Source organism: Corythoichthys intestinalis, chromosome 2 (assembly GCF_030265065.1).
Source record: "Corythoichthys intestinalis isolate RoL2023-P3 chromosome 2, ASM3026506v1, whole genome shotgun sequence".
Lineage (NCBI taxonomy): Eukaryota > Metazoa > Chordata > Actinopteri > Syngnathiformes > Syngnathidae > Corythoichthys > Corythoichthys intestinalis.
Genome location: NC_080396.1, coordinates 21,886,244 through 21,905,307, shown reverse-complemented (window position 1 = coordinate 21,905,307; position 19,064 = coordinate 21,886,244). Strand labels below are relative to the sequence as shown.

At 37.1% G+C, this 19,064-nt stretch overlaps 1 protein-coding gene across 1 annotated transcript in view; it reads right to left on the bottom strand.

Annotated features, from left to right (window-relative positions):
- Window positions 1-10,630: 10,630 nt before the first annotated feature.
- The window catches only part of LOC130932154 (cryptochrome-1-like), a 49,344-nt gene continuing 40,910 nt past the window's right edge, over window positions 10,631-19,064 (bottom strand). The window contains exons 13-15 of the mRNA XM_057861598.1: window positions 17,516-17,596; window positions 17,318-17,439; window positions 10,631-12,327 (exon numbers count right to left, since the gene is read on the bottom strand). Of these exons, the coding sequence (XP_057717581.1) occupies window positions 12,319-12,327; window positions 17,318-17,439; window positions 17,516-17,596 (212 nt within the window). The 3' untranslated portion in view covers window positions 10,631-12,318. The remainder of the gene's footprint in view (window positions 12,328-17,317; window positions 17,440-17,515; window positions 17,597-19,064) is intronic.

The window sequence follows — 19,064 nt, the reverse complement described above, 5'->3', positions numbered from 1 at the left end:
TGGCCTTCAGTACATTTCTTATAGATTATATCAGTCTATTCATTATTGCTCTATACGCTGTATGTTTACATAAATATGCATTAATCTTGAATTAATGCAGAAAATGCACAAATTAGTGTGTAAAGTGTAATAATTCACCAGAATGCAAGAAATTACGTAGTTGATACTCTAAATGTATGTGTGTGTGTCCCGGCACTGGTGGTGGGGCCCAAAGTGATATCTTTTCATGGGGCCCAAAATCCCTGGCAGCGCCCCTGGCTGAATCTACCTAGTGTTTAAATGGTAGATTGCCAAACTTTCTCAGGCATGTACCTGCTCATCTTCAACTTTCTAGTTAGATTACAGTCAATGTGGTTACTACCAGTCCCACATTGCACTATAAATAAAGTTAAAACATTTCATTTCATTCCAGATCAAAGTGCAATTCAGTCTATTTTAAAAAAAAATGGTCAAAAGCATATTGTTATGCAAGGCTCAGCATGAATGTTAAATTCATGTACCGTATTTTTCGGACTATAAATCGCACCTGAGTATAAGTTGCACCAGCCATAAAATGCCCAACGAAGAGGGAAAAAAACATATATAAGTCGCACCGCAGTATAAGTCGCATTTTTGGGGGAAATTTACTTGATAAAATCCAACACATAGAACAGATATGTCATCATGAAAGGCAATTTAAAATGAATATACAATAGAGAACAACATGCTGAATAAGTGTACAGTATGATGTTACATGATGCATGAACAACGAAATGCGAACATGGCCGGTTTGTTAACGTAACATAGCTATTAAGAGTTACTATAGCATAAAGAAGATGCTAACAAGTCTACCAAACCATCAGTGTCACTCCAAAACACAAAAATAACATGCAAAATGATATCATAATGTGTTAATAATTTTACACATAAGTCGCTCCTGAGTATAAGTCGCACCCCCATCCAAACTATGAAAAAAACTGCGACTTATAGTCCGTAAACTACGGTACCTCTATTGATACTGTGGAAATGTATACTTTTCAAGTCCTTGGAGGTAGTTTGGCATTTCATAAAAATCTACGGAAAGCATCTCCACTATCCCCCCACCCCCCTCAAAACAATTACAGCATAGTGGCAATGTTACCAGGGAAATGCCTATACATTGTACAAACACTTGGTTCAATCAAAATGAATGCCTGAACAAATGTGGCCATTTTCATCCATTCCAACATTAAAGTTATCATTCTTGGTGTTGCTTTATCTATAGGTTTGATTTCGTGTGTTCTCTGCCTGATCTGAATCAACCTGGATCTAGTTTTTAGATGCCACCAGGGGGGATTATGACTTGAAGTGTCATCAATAGTAAAATTCTTATTTCAACTTTTAAACTCTCGAAACCTTTTGTTTCTAAAGTTTGATAAACTTCCTTCCTATATAAATACATTTAAAACCATAACGGCGTTATCGCTTTGAGCTACATTTCCACCTAGCTGTACACATAGAACATTTTCTGATGTTTTTTGAAGTTCCAGCGCAAGTTGTGCCAGTATAACGGCGCTCTATCAGCCATGTATTCCACAAAGTCTGACAGTATAGCAATTTGCAAATTTAAGATCTAACATTTAAGATCTGACATTTGCGAGCTAGCGACGGAAAAATTGAATTCCTCTCTGTTGTATTGCACTGTAGTTTCTAAACTTTGCTTTATTCCTTCCGTTTCACATTAAAAACTCTGTTAAAAACGGAGTGAGCTGAACCACAGTGGTTGGTAGAAAAAAGGATGAAGAAGTGTCCAACTACTGTACAAAGAGAATGACAGGTTTTTATACCACATGTGACTGTCATGCCTGTTTTGTGGTAACACAAGTGCACCCCACAGCCACCCGGTAGGGACACCTGCACAAGAATTGTTTCATGTCGCGTATTCTCTTGTAAACCGGAATCTCGATGTAGATGGGTTCCGCCACCATATGTGCCACGGTGCAATTCTTGCAAACAGCATACTCGATGTTTGCAGGCTCTCTGTCTGAAGCACTATTTACCCTGCAATGAAATGGGGCCTTATAAGACAGCATTAAGATATAACAGTAGGTAAGGCAATGCAAGGCAAATTTATTTATATAGCACAATTCAACACAAGGCAATTCAAAGTGCTTTACATTACATAAAGATCATAGCAATCACATTAAATCAATAGAACGTTAAAACAAAGATAATCGAAACAGGAAGTAAAATTATACATAAAAATCGCATTTTATCCCGAATAGAATAAAATATAAATAAATAAATGAAATACTAATAATAATAATTGAAATCAGCAATGGAGATAAAGCGCAAGAGGAATAAAAAGTAAATAGATTGAAATATATAGCTAGTTATGGATATGCTGTGCTATGCTTGTTTAGGAATAAATTATTTCTAAACTAAAGTGTAGTTATCCCCAACATGGATGCATTTGCATGGTTGAGCACCAACGTGTTATTCCACAACGGTTATTACAGTTATTGTTATACTGTATATAACATTTATATATGTCTTATAATCATGGGACCATTGCTCATCATATGATGTATTTGTATTAACAGGCGCTCTAAATTATGAATTTTAGATAACACCTGTACAATAATAAAGCTTAACTATATATCAACATTTGAGAAGCATACAGTGTATCACAAAAGTGAGTACACCCCTCGCATTTCTGCAGATATTTAACTATATCTTTTCATGGGACAACATTGACAAAATGACACTTTGACACAATGAAAAGTAGTCTGTGTGGAGCTTATATAATAGACTTAATTTATTTTCCCCTCAAATATAGCCATTAATATCTAAACTAGAGATGTCCCGATCGATCGGCATCCTGATCGATCGGGTCCAATCACGTCATTTTCAAAGTATCGGAATCGGCAAAAAAATATCGGACATGCCTTTTTTTAATATATATATATATATTTTTTTTTTAATTAAATCACTTTCTAATTGTATTTAACGTTACAGACATAATATGTTACACTCATCAAGAGTCTTTAGTTTAGGCTTAAGGTAGGGTTATCAAATTTATCCCGATAACGGCAGTAATTAATTTTTTAAAAAATGTATCACGTTAAAATATTTAACGCAATTAATGCATGCGCTGCACGACCCACTCACGCATTGTCGCGCTCAATCTGTTATGGCGGCGTTTTACCTATATAGAGAGCGAAAAGCAGCGTAAAATGAGTAGAGTGAATTTTGGCAGCCTTTGGAGCCTTTTTTTAATTGGCTAAAGCCTTACAGTCCCTCTCCCTACGATTATAAATATCGTGGGAAGCAATGTGGGGAAGCAAGGTACTAATTGATCTTTTTCTTAACACCCTATGTTATTTCCCAACGCAGAGAAGATATATGAATTGGTAGCACTACGCACAGTCATGGTTGCACTTCCCATCATGCAGTTGGGCATGGCTACAGTATCATTTACTGAAAGCTCAACAAATACATTAGATGGCAATATTTAGTCACAATATACAAAGTCACATTTACCCTTTAAGAATTACAAGTCTTTCTATCCGTGGATCCCTCTCACAGAAAGAATGTTAATAATGTAAATGCCATCTTGAGGATTTATTGTCATAATAAACAAATACAGTAATTATGTACTGTATGTTGAATGTATATATTTGTCTGAGTTTTAGTCATTTTTTTCTTAATGCATTGCCAAAATGTATATGATCGGGAAAAATTATCGGGAATGATTGGAATTGAATCGGGAGCAAAAAAAAGCAATCGGATCGGGAAATATCGGGATCGGCAGATACTCAAACTAAAACGATCGGGATCGGATCGGGAGCAAAAAAACATGATCGGAACAACCCTAATCTAAACAAACCCCTGGCAACAAAAGTGAGTACACCCCTAAATGTCCAATTTGAGTACTGCTTGTCATTTTCCCTCCAAAATGTCATGTGACTCGTTACAGGAGTGCTGTCAGCATTGCTGCTGTGATTGAAGAGGTGGGGGGTCAGCCTATTAATGCTCAGACCATACGCTGCACTCTCCATCAAATTGGTGTGTATGGCTGTCACCCCAGGAGGAAGCAAATTCTGAAGACGGTATACAAGGATGCCCGCAAACAGTTTGCTGAAGACATGTCAACAAAGCACATGGATTACTGGAACCATGTCCTATGGTCTGATGAGACGGGCGGGCTGTCTTGTGTACTGTCTTCAGAAGAGGTGTACTCACTTTAGTGATACACTGTATGTTGGGAAGCAATTCCTTGACAATATATCACTTATACAATTCCATGTCATGTTACGCCCACATTAAATGCTTGGAAATTTATGAATGCATTTTTCATACTATAAAGCATGCCAGATTTTAAGGCTCATCATCAATGAACGAAATTTTCATACGTAAGTCGCACCTGAATTTAAGGCACATTCGTGCATCAATCTGCTGCATTTGTTATTTGTTCTTTATCTTTTAAAATTCAAATTCTGGTTTTATTTATTAAATCATATATCGTTTTAATTATGGGTTTGATAAATGATGATTTGTGTTTTTAGCACTTTACTGGATCAGTATAATGGAGTTATGCTCAATAAAATAGGTTCGAGGTCATTAAGCAAACCAGAATTTATACATAAGACCCATACATAAGGCGCAATGTCATTTTGGGGGAAAATATAAGATTTAAAGCCCACTTTGTAGTGTTAAACATAACTGCTCCAGCTCACTTGCAACGCCAATGAGAATAAATGCAATAGAAAATGGAATGGATGAAAAAACAAATAAATATTGGCAGGTTACTTTCATTTGTTAAGATCATTTAAAATGATTGTACGGCAACCTTGAGTGCTAGAAAGGTGCCTTGAAATAAAATGTATTATTATTATTGATTAGCACAAAATTTCTTGAGGCTCTATGTCGGCCCTGCGATCCTCCTGTGCACGTTGTGTATGTTGTGAGCAGCAATCACTCCAACTTACCTCAGTTCCCAGGGAGCAACTGAAGAGCCTCTCAAATCAGACACGTGGGTGATGCGCATGTGCTGATGGTTTTGTTTCGGAATCTTTATGCACCGATCTGCGCAAAGATTTTTGGCGCTCACTGTATGCACCAAGACCAGAAACACCTGGAAACACTTATAAAGAAAACAGAAACAAAAGCACAAGCGTCATCGATATAAGCATCGCAGTTATCCAAATGTATGCAAAGCCACAATACTAAAGCGGAGTAGAAGATGTTATTTCTGAAAATGTATCTTATGAGGGCTTTTTTTGTAATTTCAGTGGCTATGTTAATGAATATTTCGCGATAGCAGCTTTGACTAAAAACAAATCAGTCCGCTAACCAACAGTGACTATGAGCTGATAGTGTTTACTTGCTTGCAGTATTTGCCTACAGCTCCCTGCAAAGACCAAAGTATGCAGGATGTCCTTCAGTGTTCCATGTTGGCAACAATTTTCAAGGTATATTACACTAAAAAATCATTCAAGTACCCCTTAAAATTTTGTTTGAACCTGATAACACTACTCCAAATAAGCAAGAGATCTTCTGGATCAATGTAAATACACTAACCTTTCTACATAAATTTTATTAGACATCTCCAAAATAGATAGAAAAAATAAATAAATAAAGATCGCTGGAGCACTAGCTAGATTTGAACATTGTTTATGATTGAATAAACAAAGGAAACAGTCTAAATAAGTAGAATTACTATGGATTAATAAAGAAGCAACTTTCTATACTCACCAGTATAGTCCTGGCAGCCATGGCGATGTTGGAATTGAAAGTGTAGATACACTAAAAAATTAGTAGAGTCGTTGAGCTGCACAAAGCATAAATAGGTGCATGAAAGGCAGCTCACTTTTTATACAACTTGCCATTCCTGTGACATCGGCATTCATTTGCATAATGTAGCTGACCACAGGTGAGTTACTGAGGTGCCATACTCCAAAGCAAGGTTGAAAACAACTTTGTTGTCATTTTTATCCTTACATTGATTACGCTGGGCAACAAAATTGGTTGTTAGGTCTGAAAGCTGTTTTAATAAATGTCTTCTAGATGCACTTCAAACTTGTGGCGTCTTAAACAGATTATTTTTCTTAAATCTGGTCAAATAATTCTCTCCATCTTGTTTTGAGTGTTAAAGACTAGTTAACAGATTAATGAGATTATTCCACTTACATTAGGTAAATATTACTATTTGCTCTTATTAAGCCCATACATCTAAAAGTAAAATAACGTTTTGAACAATACTCTTGAATTAAGAACATTTTGACATTTTAAAGCTTTTTTTTTTTTTGAGGAATGAATATATTTATCAGGGCTGTCAAACGATTAAAAATTTTAATGGAGTTAATTACAGCTTAAAAATTAATTAATCGTAATTAATCGCAATTCAAACCATCTATAAAATATGCCATATTTTTCTGTAAATTATTGTTGGAATGGAAAGATATGACACAAGATGGATATATACATTCAACATATGGTACATACGTACTGTATTTGTTTATTATAACAATAAATCAACAAGATGGTATTAACTTTATTAACATTCTCTTAAAGCGATCCATGGATAGAAAGACTTGTAGTTCTTAAAAGATACATATTAGTACAAGTTATAGAAATTTTATATTAAAACCCCTCTTAATGTTTTCGTTTTAATAAAATTTGTAAAATTTTCAATCAAAAAATAAACTAGTAGCCCACCATTATTGATGTCAATAATTACACAATGCTCATATGTGCTTAAGCCCATAAAATCAGTCACACCCAAGCGCCAGCAGAGGGCGACAAAACTCCAAAACACACAAGTAAGTTGGCATTGCACTGTGCTGTCATTTTAATATGTTTGAGCGGGGCATGTGCGTTAATTGCGTCAAATATTTGAACCTGATTGATTTTAAAAAATTACCGCCCGTTAACGCGATAATTTTGACAGCCCTAATATTTATTGCTCAAAATGAATCAAGATTATTTTCAGATAGCTATTTTTCTTATTTCAAGAAATCTGAGTAAAATTTACTTGAACCACTGGCAGGCAATTTCACTTATTTCCAGTGAATTTACACTGAAAACAAAGATTTTTACAACTAGTTTTAAAGAGGTGTGTTTTTGCAGTGTGCATAATCCAAAACTGGTTTCAATCATGTCGTCCTCTCTTCACAGCTTACCCATTTACTATGTTGTAGCACTTTTTGCGATATGGAATGCTCAACGAATAAAATTCATCCATGTTGTTACAGACAGAAGTTTTGATTCTGATTTTTTATCACACAATATAATCATATTCATACAATAAATATTAAGTCTCAAGAGTCTTCTAAGTTTCTGACCGTCACCTCTCGATTCAAATGTGTGCTCCGAGTCAGACCTAGCAACAGTGTTGTTGGGAACAGCGACAGTGCTAAAGCCTGATTTCCATGTCAATGAGAGGGTGTTTGGGATTCCAGCTACTAATGAGGGAATCCCCAGTCCTCAGGAATTTACAACTAGTGGAAAACAGGAAGTCTGAACTACGACCTGCTGAGCTCCGATGAGAATAACTCATTTCCTGCCATTGACAAGGATAAACGTCCAATTCCTTTAAACTGGAAGGACTAGCTGTGAATGTTCATGTTTTAGTGCCATTGGCAGCACTGGACATGCAATCCATTTTAATTGGGAGGGGCGATAGACAAACTTTCATTTGTCAGCTCTCAGTCACAATGGATTGGACATCCAGCACCGGCAATGGCAGCTGAAGAATTAACAGAACATTATCTTCTAAAAAGGAATTCTCACCATCGCCAGTCTTAGGCAGTCTGATTCCATTATTTAACAGTGACATTATTAATCAATGTAAGAAAACTTTCTTTTTAAAATAAAAATGAATAAATGGTCAGTATAGTTGATTTTTCTCTGGCAAAATACATCCATGTTTGTTTCATTGAAGATAAGCTTGGATATTAGAAACGTTGGAGGCCTCTCCAATGTTTACATTTCAATTCAGTGGTAATTAAAAAAAATAAATAAATAAAACATATGAATGACGTGAAATATTGATAATTTTTTTGCTGTGGTCATATTTAAAATGTCCATTTATCAAGGGTGACTATATTATGATTGCCAAAAAAGAGGACACTCGGCCCAGCCTCGAGACACTTTAATTATAAGTTCACTCAAAGATGCCTTATCACTTTAATATATGGCAGAAAACACTCAGGTGACTTGAGGTTCCGCTCTGAGACCCCCAATTTGGCCAAATTTCAAAACAGTCCTATATGCATGTGTGATACATAATTGTAAAGCTTAAAATCTCAATTTTCTGGGTCAAGAAAAATTTTGAACAGGAGGGCATTTAAAAAAAGAAAAAATTTAAACAGCGAAACCCTATCTGGAGGTGAGCACATGAAAGAGCAGAATTAAAGACGCCATGACTTTAACGAGATATTATCACGTACAGTACTTACCTTGTTTCAATCCAAAAACTCCATGTAGCATGTATCACCGAGTGTCAAGACACAGCTGTGAATGGCCACAGCTTGATTTTTTGGAGATTTTATGGGTGAAACATAGTAATAGAACAAGGGTCGCGATGCAGAAATCGCAGACATCAAGGAGTGGTTGAGATTTTCTTTTTCATATATTTACCCGTTGAAACGTTTTTGAATTTTTCTTTGTTTGGATCGATTATTTATCATGTAACATATCGGAGAAAATGCGACGGTAACAAAAAAGTAACTAAGCGATAGTTATGAGACAGATACCCGTGACTTTTTTACAGACATAATTTTTTTTCATTGTGACGTAAATTGTTTAAAAGTTTAAAATCTGCGAGTGAATAATTTTTTAAAGATTTTTTTTTTTTAATGAAATATTAGACATCAATTAACGATTTTAAGCTAAAAATAACAGACATTTTGAATACTAAATATAATTATCTTCGTTTTATGGCTGGGTTGAAACAAAAGTGGTTGTGCGACGTCTGTAAACCGGGGTTTCCAGGGTAAAACGGAGAAATTAAAAATAGTTCGGGGGCTTATGCGCCCGATCAGATACCGAAAAAAACAAAACAAAAAAACCTTTGTTCCCGCCCCCAATTTATTTATTTTTTTGGTGTGTTCAATGTATTTATTCAGATTTAGCACTGGAAAGAGATAAATGTAAGATATGCGTGAAACCAATGACGCGGGTAAATCCCGCGACACTTTACACGGGAATTTACCGAGATGTTTGTGAAAGGGGCTTTAGAGAGAACACGCTAGGGTTTAACAAGCTCAACGATGATTGACAGATGCGGCGTCTTTAAAGTCTGCGCCCCCAGGCTTCTCAGGCAACATCAAAACTTTGCCAGCTGTCACTGATCGTTAACCTTAACATGCAGCAAACTGCATGCAGCAGGAGGGCGCGTGAAGGCTGTACACGCATGAAGCAGAGGAACAAATAAATTTCTTTAATTAAAAACAAGATCCTTTTCAGCCAATTCCGATCCTCTGAAAAATGGCCCAATTTCCGATCACGTGATTGGATCGGGACAACCCTAATTCTTACTGTACAAATACATAATCTGAAATAATGTTCTAAATAATACCTCTTTTTTAGAACATCCAGCTTTAACAAAAAGCTCTTTTCCAATGAAATAATGTAATGTAAATCAAACCATAGCCTCTCAATAACTCATTTCACAAATAAAAAAATGTCACTTTATTCTTAAATGTTTTTGTTCGTTTGTTTTAGCACTTTGGGGGACGTCTGTTTTCCCTGTTACTGAGCACGGCAGAACCAACCACTGGGCGGCTCTATACGAACACGTCACAGGCAGCTCAGTACCGTAGTCTGCAAAGCGTCAGTCAATTTCAACACACGCTAATTGGTCCTGTGACAAATAATGAAAACCCGACATTTTCATTTAATTTATTGAACGCGCCGGACGCCCCAGACAGGATGTAAAAAGTGGACATTTCCAGGCAAATGAGGAGGTTTGGTCTCCCTACTTTTATCTAAAACTGAATTCTTTGATTAGCAGAATGGCAACTTCCAATATGCTATAAACTTCCTAGCTGTTTTAGCTAATTAAACAAAACTGTCAAATGTTCCATGCTAATAGCTGAAACAGTCGGTTATTTTGACTTATATTTGCAGTTACAAAAGGTGAGAAATGTTTGGAGTGTAGCTGTATGATGGCCACTTATTGTTAATTTCTCTTTACAGTTACTTTCTGGCCCCCATTTTCACCTACCTAGAGTTTAGTTACTTATTATCAGCCATGTTATAAATGACGGAAGAGGTACAAAATAAAACACCTAGGTTTGTCTACTAGTCTCTAACATGGCCATCCAACACGATTTCAGTGTTCAAATGGTCTGAAAAAGGGCTGCAAAAAAACAATCAAACAAACAAACAAACAAAAAAAAAAAATAGAACATTAGATAGGTGCAGTTTCTTTGTCTTGTGCGCCAAGTCCCAAATAATTTAAAGGAAAACCTGCCAAGGTGAAACAATTTTTATTTGCTGTCATCATGGTAACCAATCACAAATTAGTCTGTTCACATCACGAGGCCAGACAGAGAACAAGCGCTAGTTTACAGGTACAGCGAATGCATTGGGAGGAATGTCACATTAAATCCTAGTTCATTTCAGGCGAGACAGAGGCCCGGGCGAAATGACATAAATGTATGTGTTATTCCTTTGCTTTTTTTTTTTTTTTTTTTAATAAGAGTGGCCAACAGGATGACAAAACTAAATGAAAAATGTTTGACTTTTCAGCTGTGATCATCGCTACAAAAACTTTTTATATTCTCAAGAGAACACATAATTATGATACAGATACACAGTAACCCCCCCCGCCCCCCCCACCAAAAAAAAAAAAAAAAGAAAAAGAAAATAAATCTCTAAGAGACGCCACATGTCCTGCCCCAATCTGCACATTTGGGTTAAAAGTGAAACAAAAACAGCAGACGAATGGGAGCCAAATTTCAATAGTTGAATCAAATTATACATGAAACAGGGGTCACAATGTATTCTACTGGACATCCTCCAATTGTTGACAATCAAGTTTCAATCATAACAATCGCTCCATTACAAAACCCAAAACAAACAGAAGGTTAACATTTTTGGCTTATGTTGGTAACTGAAGTACTGTTCAAGAAATTTGATCTGCGACCCCAAAAATCTGTGGCCTGTGTGGCGCACACTTTATTCTCGCCCTGGCCTATGAATAAAATGCAGATTGGGGCGCCGAAGCAGAACTTTTGAAACGTCCCGTTGAATGGTCATTAAGCGAGTTGCGTGCAGTATAAACATCAGCTGGCATTCTACGCAGAGGCGTTTACATTCTTCGGTTTCATTCCTAATCACAGCAGCAGACTTTCCCGACGTATTCAGAGCGCCCGATTGCTTCGAGCCACGATTTGCGTTAATTTTCAGACAATCTCCTTGTGCTGCTGTGACGTTCTACTTCAGGAGGTTGGACTCGGTTTTGAGGAATGTTTGTTTCAAACACAATTTTTCTTTTTTTCTCTCGTTTTTTGGTTATTTTATATGAAACAGTAGAAAATCACAGGAGCTTGGAGAGGCTCTTCCTTCTTGAAGCCATCTTAACGAGTAGGGGACTATCATTTTGTGTTGTCGCACATGATGAAAAGGCTCGAGCGTCAGTGGGCTTCAGAGCATTTTCGCACCGCCAGGGGATACAACAGGGTGAAAATGTGACACGACAATTAAAAGGTTACTCTTACTTGAAAACATCAGCAGGGGTAGAAAAAGATATTTTTTTGTATTGGGTTTCAAAAATAGCTAAACTGCACCAACACATCTTTTTAAGGTGACCAATGGAAATTTTGTGTTGTTCTCTGTAACCTGATGTTGCTTGTAGCTGCCGACTCAATATATCAAACTAACCCGATGAACATCAAGATGACACATCTACAATGATTCTAAATAAAACTCTAATAAAGACATGGTGGAGACTGATAGGATAACACTGCAACGTGTTAATTTAATGCTTAGTTGTTCTTTTTTATAAAGAAGCAACTTGAAGAATGATGTTTCCAGCGTGAAATAACATCGAGATCAATTTTATATACATATGGTACATACTAAAATGTTGTCTCAGTGCCACTTAATTATATTTTTCCGTGCACGTTTTAATTTTTTTCTTTATAAAAATAAATAAGTGCGACTGAAAAGCAAATATTTTTTGTTAGTGCTACAATTGCAATCTTTACTTTGGACACCTATTTACGGGTTGCCATTATTTCTCGGAAAATCAGAGCCTTGTATTACATTTTCACCTCTGCATTTCCCCTGGGATGTTCAGGCTGACAAACACTTGTTGTACTGTAGATGGACTATTGTCAGCAACGTCCTTTAGTTGGCCTGAAATACAAAGCAGACAAGCAAAGGTTAGAAGAGTAAAGCATGAATGCATACTGTAGATTGGTCTTGCTATGGAACCTCTTGAACTGACAAGCAAAAGTGGAAAAGTTCATTGCAAACACTACAAGATTTGTACAGTAATTTTAATAAATTGCTGCTTTTGCATATTTTGTCAAAAGTAAGTAAAATTATAATCAGTCAGTTTAAAATGACCTACAGTGGGGCAAATAAGTATTTAGTCATCCACTAATTGTGCAAGTTCTCCCACTTAATTGTCAGAGGCGTGCAATTGTCAAGATGGGTAAACCTCAACCATGAGAGACAGAATGTGGAAAAAAAAAAACAGAAAATCACATTATTTGATTTTTAAAGAATTTATTTGCAAATCATGGTGGAAAATAAATATTTGGTCAATACCAAAATTTATCTCAATACTTTGTTATGTACCCTTTGTTGGCAATAACGGAGGCCAAACGTTTTATCTAACTCTTCACAAGCTTTTTACACACTGTTGCTGGTATTTTGGCCCATTCCTCCATGCAGATCTCCTCTAGAACAGTGATGTTTTGGGGCTGTCGTTGGGCAACATGGACTTTCAACTCCCTCCACAGATTTTCTATGGGGTTGAGATCTGGAGACTGGCTAGGCCACTCCAGGACCTTGAAATGCTTCTTACGAAGCCACTCCTTTGTTGCCCTGGCTGTGTGTTTGGGATCATTGTCATGCTGAAAGACCCAGCCACATCTAATCTTTAATGCCCTTGCTGATGGAAGGAGATTTTCACTCAAATTCTCTCGATACATGGCCCCATTCATTCTTTCCTTTACACAGATCAGTCGTCCTGGTCCTTTTGCAGAAAAACAGCCCCAAAGCATGATGTTCCCACACCCATGCTTCACAGTGGGTATGGTGTTCTTCGGATGCAATTCAGTATTTTGTCTCCTCCAGACACGAGAACCTTTTTTTCTACCAAAAACTTCTATTTTGGCTTCATCGGACCATAACACATTCTCCCAGTCCTCTTCTGGATCATCCAAATGCTCTCTAGCGAACCGCAGACGGGCCTGGATGTGTACTTTCTTCAGCAGGGGGACACATCTGGCAGTGCAGGATTTGAGTCCCAGCTCTCCGTAGGTCATTCACTAGGTCCCCCGTGTGGTTCACCATTCTTGTTATCATTTTCACGCCACGGGGTGAGATCTTGCATGGAGCCCAAGATCGAGGGAGATTATCAGTGGTCTTGTATGTCTTCCATTTTCTAATAATTGCTCCCTCAGTTCATTTCTTTACACCAAGCGTTTTACCTATTGCAGATTCAGTGTTCCCAGCCTGGTGCAGGTCTACAATTTTGTCTCTGGTGTCCTTCGACAGCTCTTTGGTCCTGGCCAAAGTGGAGTTTGGAGTGTGACTGACTGAAGTTGTGGACAGGTGTCTTTTATACTGATAACGAGTTAAAACAGGTGCCATTAATACAGGTAACGAGTGGAGCCTCGTTAGACCTCGTTATAAGAAGTCAGACCTCTTTGACAGCCAGAAATCTTTCTTGTTTGTAGGTGACCAAATACTTATTTTCCACTCTAATTTGGAAATAAATTCTTTAAAAATCAAACAATGTGATTTTCTGTTTTTTTCCCCCACATTCTGTCTCTCATGGTTGAGGTTTTCCCATGTTGACAATTGCACGCCTCTTTAATCTTTTCAAGTAGGAGAACGTGCACAATTGGTGGTTGACTAAATACTTATTTGCCCCACTGTATCACCATTTTGATATATTATCACACCCCTAATATTTTCTCTGAAAATCCCCTTTTTTTCCCTCAAACTGCCTTAGCTATTAAAAGTTAGCTAGCGGTAACATGTTCACAAACAACACAAATATACACAATATAAATATTTTGAAATGAGTTATTCCTCTTTCCCTTCACTCCTGGTTTCCACCAGGGACTCACCACTACCCAGTTTTGCATATTTAGTGATCTTTCATTGTGAGCACAGCAACAGCATATTTGTATAGAAGTCCTGCACGAGCATGTGACGCATAAATAATGGTTGGCACAGCAACAAACATGCCCGTTGCAAATACACTGATCGAGACATATATATATATATATATACTAGGGCTGTCCCAAACGACCAATTTTCTCCCGATTAGTCAGCCGACTATTTTTACGATTAGTCGACTAATCTAATAATTTAAAAAAAAAAAAAAAAAAAAATTATTTTGTTTTTGTTTACTAATTTAGCAATGAAATTTTTGTTGACGCTTATCAATTCACAAAAAACATATTGGAACACTTAAATTATTTATTAAAGTACAAATAAACACATAAATAATAATAAATCACAAATAAACAATTAGTTCAAATGCTGATAGAATTTACTAGTGTAGCATCCCTGATTGAAAAGGTGGTCTCTTAAACTGATGGTTTACAACTTTTATTCCATCCTTGATGTAATCACACTGTAAGAGCTATGGTGCACACAAATAAAACAACACAATTAGAAATTAACAAAAACTTTTCACCTTTTTCCTTTTAAACCTTATTTATATATCAATGAATTGCCTTTATCTTAATTTATTACCTTATCATTGACAATCTCTCCCTTGAGTGCAATCACTGTATATACTGTATATATTTATGACCTTTTAACCTTATATAATTTTCTATACCATAAAATAAACCATAACATGAAATAAACCTTTCAGTTAGCGTTAAGGACAATACTAATAGCACTTATAGGCCCATTGTCAATGAAACATTATTATTCAGTAAGGCGACAGCACCCTCTGGTGTACAAAAAATGAAAAAAAAAAAAAAATTACAAACGGTGACGCGCTTGAGGTGTTTATTCACGGCCGACGTGCAGCCAAGCTTGGCATTGAACAGACAGGACAGAAGAGTGTACCCTCCGTTGTTTCTTTGAAATAAGTCAATGTTTTGGACACTCTGGTGCGCTTTTTTTGGCTTTCCCCGCTTGCATACAGAGCATCCGACATTCTGAACTTTCCACGCATGTTTTTTTTTTTAACCCTTCATTAACCGTCGACGGGATGTTGTGCTCGTCGACGGATTTACGTCATCGATGACGTCGACTATGTCGACTAGTCGGGACAGCTCTAATATATACATATATATATATATATATATATATATATATATATATATATGTATCTATATATATATATATATATATACCGTAATTTCCGGACTACAAGCCGCTACTTTTTCCCCCTCATTTTGAATCCTGCGGCGTATGCAATGATGTGGCCAATTTATCAATTTTTCTAACGACCGCCAGGAGCGCTCGAGCATAAAATGTAAGCGTAAAACACACGCTAGCTTGCACTTTTACCCGTATTTTAACTTTGTGCTTTGTGCACGAATAAAAGTAGCAGACCATCATCTTTGTGCATTCGTAAAATTAGCAGACCCGCATCATGGAAAATGCTACAAGAAATGGATATAACGTGGCGAGTTGAATTGAAGGCTTGGATGAGAGATCGTTTAACAAAACTGGCTGCACGCGAAGTGCAACTTTTGCACAAGTCTGACAGCGTGCAGCAATATAAAAAAAAAATCCACCGTCACCAACGGGTTTCGAAAAGCCAGTCTGCTGCGTGACGAAGAGGACGACACACGCTCAGGAGTGAGCTTGAGGAGTCAGCCAAGTGCCGTTTTGCTGGCGCTCTTTGGAAAGAAAGGTTAAGGTATAGTAACGTTGACAAAGAGTCACCTGCTTAGTTAGGTTACAATTATTTATTTTGGAAACTCGTGGAACAACACAGGACTGCTGTCTGCAACAGCCGACGTGCACACACCCCCGCAACAACAGGAAGGCACGTCTCTCACTCTTCCATACCTCCCTTACTCCCGTAAGTCACGCGCTATATTTATAACCCGATTCGTTAAAGTATGTTATCAAAACTCAGAAAGCTCTGTGTATTTCTTCATAAATATCTCATGTTACTATGTGGGCACATGCGGCTTATAAACAGGAGAGGCTTATGTATGTACACTCAAAAAACTGATCCAAGCTCAATCTTGGTCTCACACAAAAATACACATGGTCCCAGGCTTCAACTGGGACCGTGTGCTTTGGTCAGATGAGACCAAGATTGAGCTTTTTGCCAACAAACACTCTAAGTGGGTCTGGCGTGCCACGAAAGATGCGCATGCTGAAAAGCACCTCATACCCACTGTGAAGTATGGGGGTGGGTCAGTGATGCTGTGGGGCTGTTTCGCTTCCAAAGGCCCTCGGAACTTTGTTAGGGTGCATGGCATCATGAATGCTTTGAAATACCAGGACATTTTAAATCAAAATTTGTTGCCCTCTGCCCGAAAGCTGAAGATGGGTGGTCACTGGGTCTTTCAGAAAGACAATGACCCTAAACACATGGCCAAATCTACACAGAAATGGTTCACCGGACACAAAATCAAGCTCCTCCCATGGCCATCTCAGTCCCCAGACCTTGTTTTGTTGGCAAAAGGGGGTTGTACAAAGTATTAACACCAGGGGTGCTAATAATTGTGACACACATTATTTGATGTCAACTATTTTTTTTTTTTTTTTTTTTTAATGTGGGATTTTTTTCTCCACTGAAAGAATGCACATGTATTAAAGGTTGGGTTTTTCTCTTTTTTTCCATTAAGGTCCCATATTATTTGAATAAAAAAAAAATTATTAGAAGCTAAAAAACACATCTTTTTCAGGGGTGCCAATAATTATGGAGGGCACTGTACCATGCCTTAGCCTTTGCAAATATTGTACTTATTGTTGTACTTTTGCTACTTTGTTTGAATCACTTTTGAAGTCAGCAGATTACTTTCCTAAATGTGATAGGTCATGCACTGTCTTCATCATAGAGGAAAAAACTTAAGAGAATGTTTTTCAGGCTTGTAATCAGGGGTGCTCAATAGTCTGGAAATTACGGTACTTTTTAAAAATTTAACTTGTGTGTTGTCTCCAGGGCTGCGCTAACCCAACTGACCTCTGCACTCTGCCTTTGCATCTTGTGGCCCGAGCAGGACGACGGGTCTTCCTCTCCCGAACCATCACGTTCCGACTCCCGCTCGCGTTTACCTGTGATGCCACCTCTGGTGTATGCAAGTCCTGAATGAACAAATTAGGGATTTTTAGAGTTGAATGTTAGGATTATTAAAAGTTACCTTCATTTAAAACAGTTTACCTGGGTGTTGAGGCACAGCAAACTTGTGGTAAAGTCGGCTGTTGGTGATTGCTGTGTTGTTTTCTGGCACTGTATGGTAACCTGCAAGACGGCATAAAAAGTTACCAATCCCACTCGCTACTTGGTTATTGGCACTGTATGAGTCAGTTTGAGTTAATTTTCTGGACTTTAAAAACAAAGTTGTTTTAAAGCAAGAATAATCTTTTAGTATAATTGACCTTCATGTGTAAGATCGTTGCTTAAAGAATCTAATTATGCAAATAAATAATTCCTTAAAATTATGACAACAAAGGAAATAAAGTTTGAACTGCAGAAAACGACACACTGCTGGGTCAATATTTTTTATAGGAGGAGCCATTTGTGTCCACTGTATAAATTAAGCTATATTTTGATTAAAGTTGGAGAAATACTCATTCAAATTTTTTTTTTGGTATATCATCAATTGCTGTCTATTATAAATTTAAGGGTAAATTATTATTATTATTTTTTTTTAATTATTATCATTATTTATTTAATTTAGTTCTAGTAAAAGGTTACTATGGAATTTTGCTATGTCCCAAGTGTTTCATTCAAATTCGGTCTATAAAATTACCAGTGGTGTCAACAATAATCGATGCGGCGATGCATCCCGATGCGGGGCATGGAAGATTCGATTCGATGCGGGCAACAAGCTGAATCGATTCAGCGCATTTTAAAATATATAAGTACGTTCAAAAATCTTCCCTGCGCAATTCCGGTGATGCAATGGATTTGGTTTCCCCATTTGTATTATTATTGTCATGTTTCATTTTTTACACACTGCATAACTCTGGTGAAGTTTCCCACCAACCTCATAGAAGCCAAAATGTCTCCAGATGTCAGCTTTCAATGTCTTAGGTGCATCAAGAATCTTTCTTGCTCCCTCTTTCTCCGCTTCAGACATTCTTATGTTATGTCCTATCTCTTAGAGGTTAGATCTTGTGCCCGAGTTCGGGTTCGGGCACAAAATGTTAAGCATTCACGTTCGGGTCGGGCCGCCCCGCCCCGCGCCGGACTAATAAATTATTAAAAAAAAAAAAAAAAAAAAGGGATAAAACCGAGAGCAGGCTCTCTGTATTGTGCATTTGCTTGTGCACTCACATGAAGCAGTGGCGCCGCCCGCTTTTTCTTCTCCTCCTCCGCTGTGGCGCTTGCGATTCGTTAAGAAAGACACTTTTATTTATGCACACAAAGGCAACACAAATGTGATCCTTTTGAATCCTCTCCTCTGTGTGTCTGCAAACTAGTTTTTTTTAATTTTTTTTTTTTATATTAAACTTTCCCAGCGTTATTACGTTGTGTAAATGATTTTATAATGATCACAAAAATATGTAGACTATTTAAACATTAAGAAAAATTTGCAGACACCTCTGTGTGTCTGCAAACTCGTTTTTTAAAAAAAAAATTTATATTAAGCTTTCCCAGCGTTATTTCGTTGTGTAAATGATTTTATAATGATCACAAAAATATGTAGACTATTTAAACATTAAGAAAACCTGCATTTTTTTTCTGCCAACTGAGAATTCGTTAC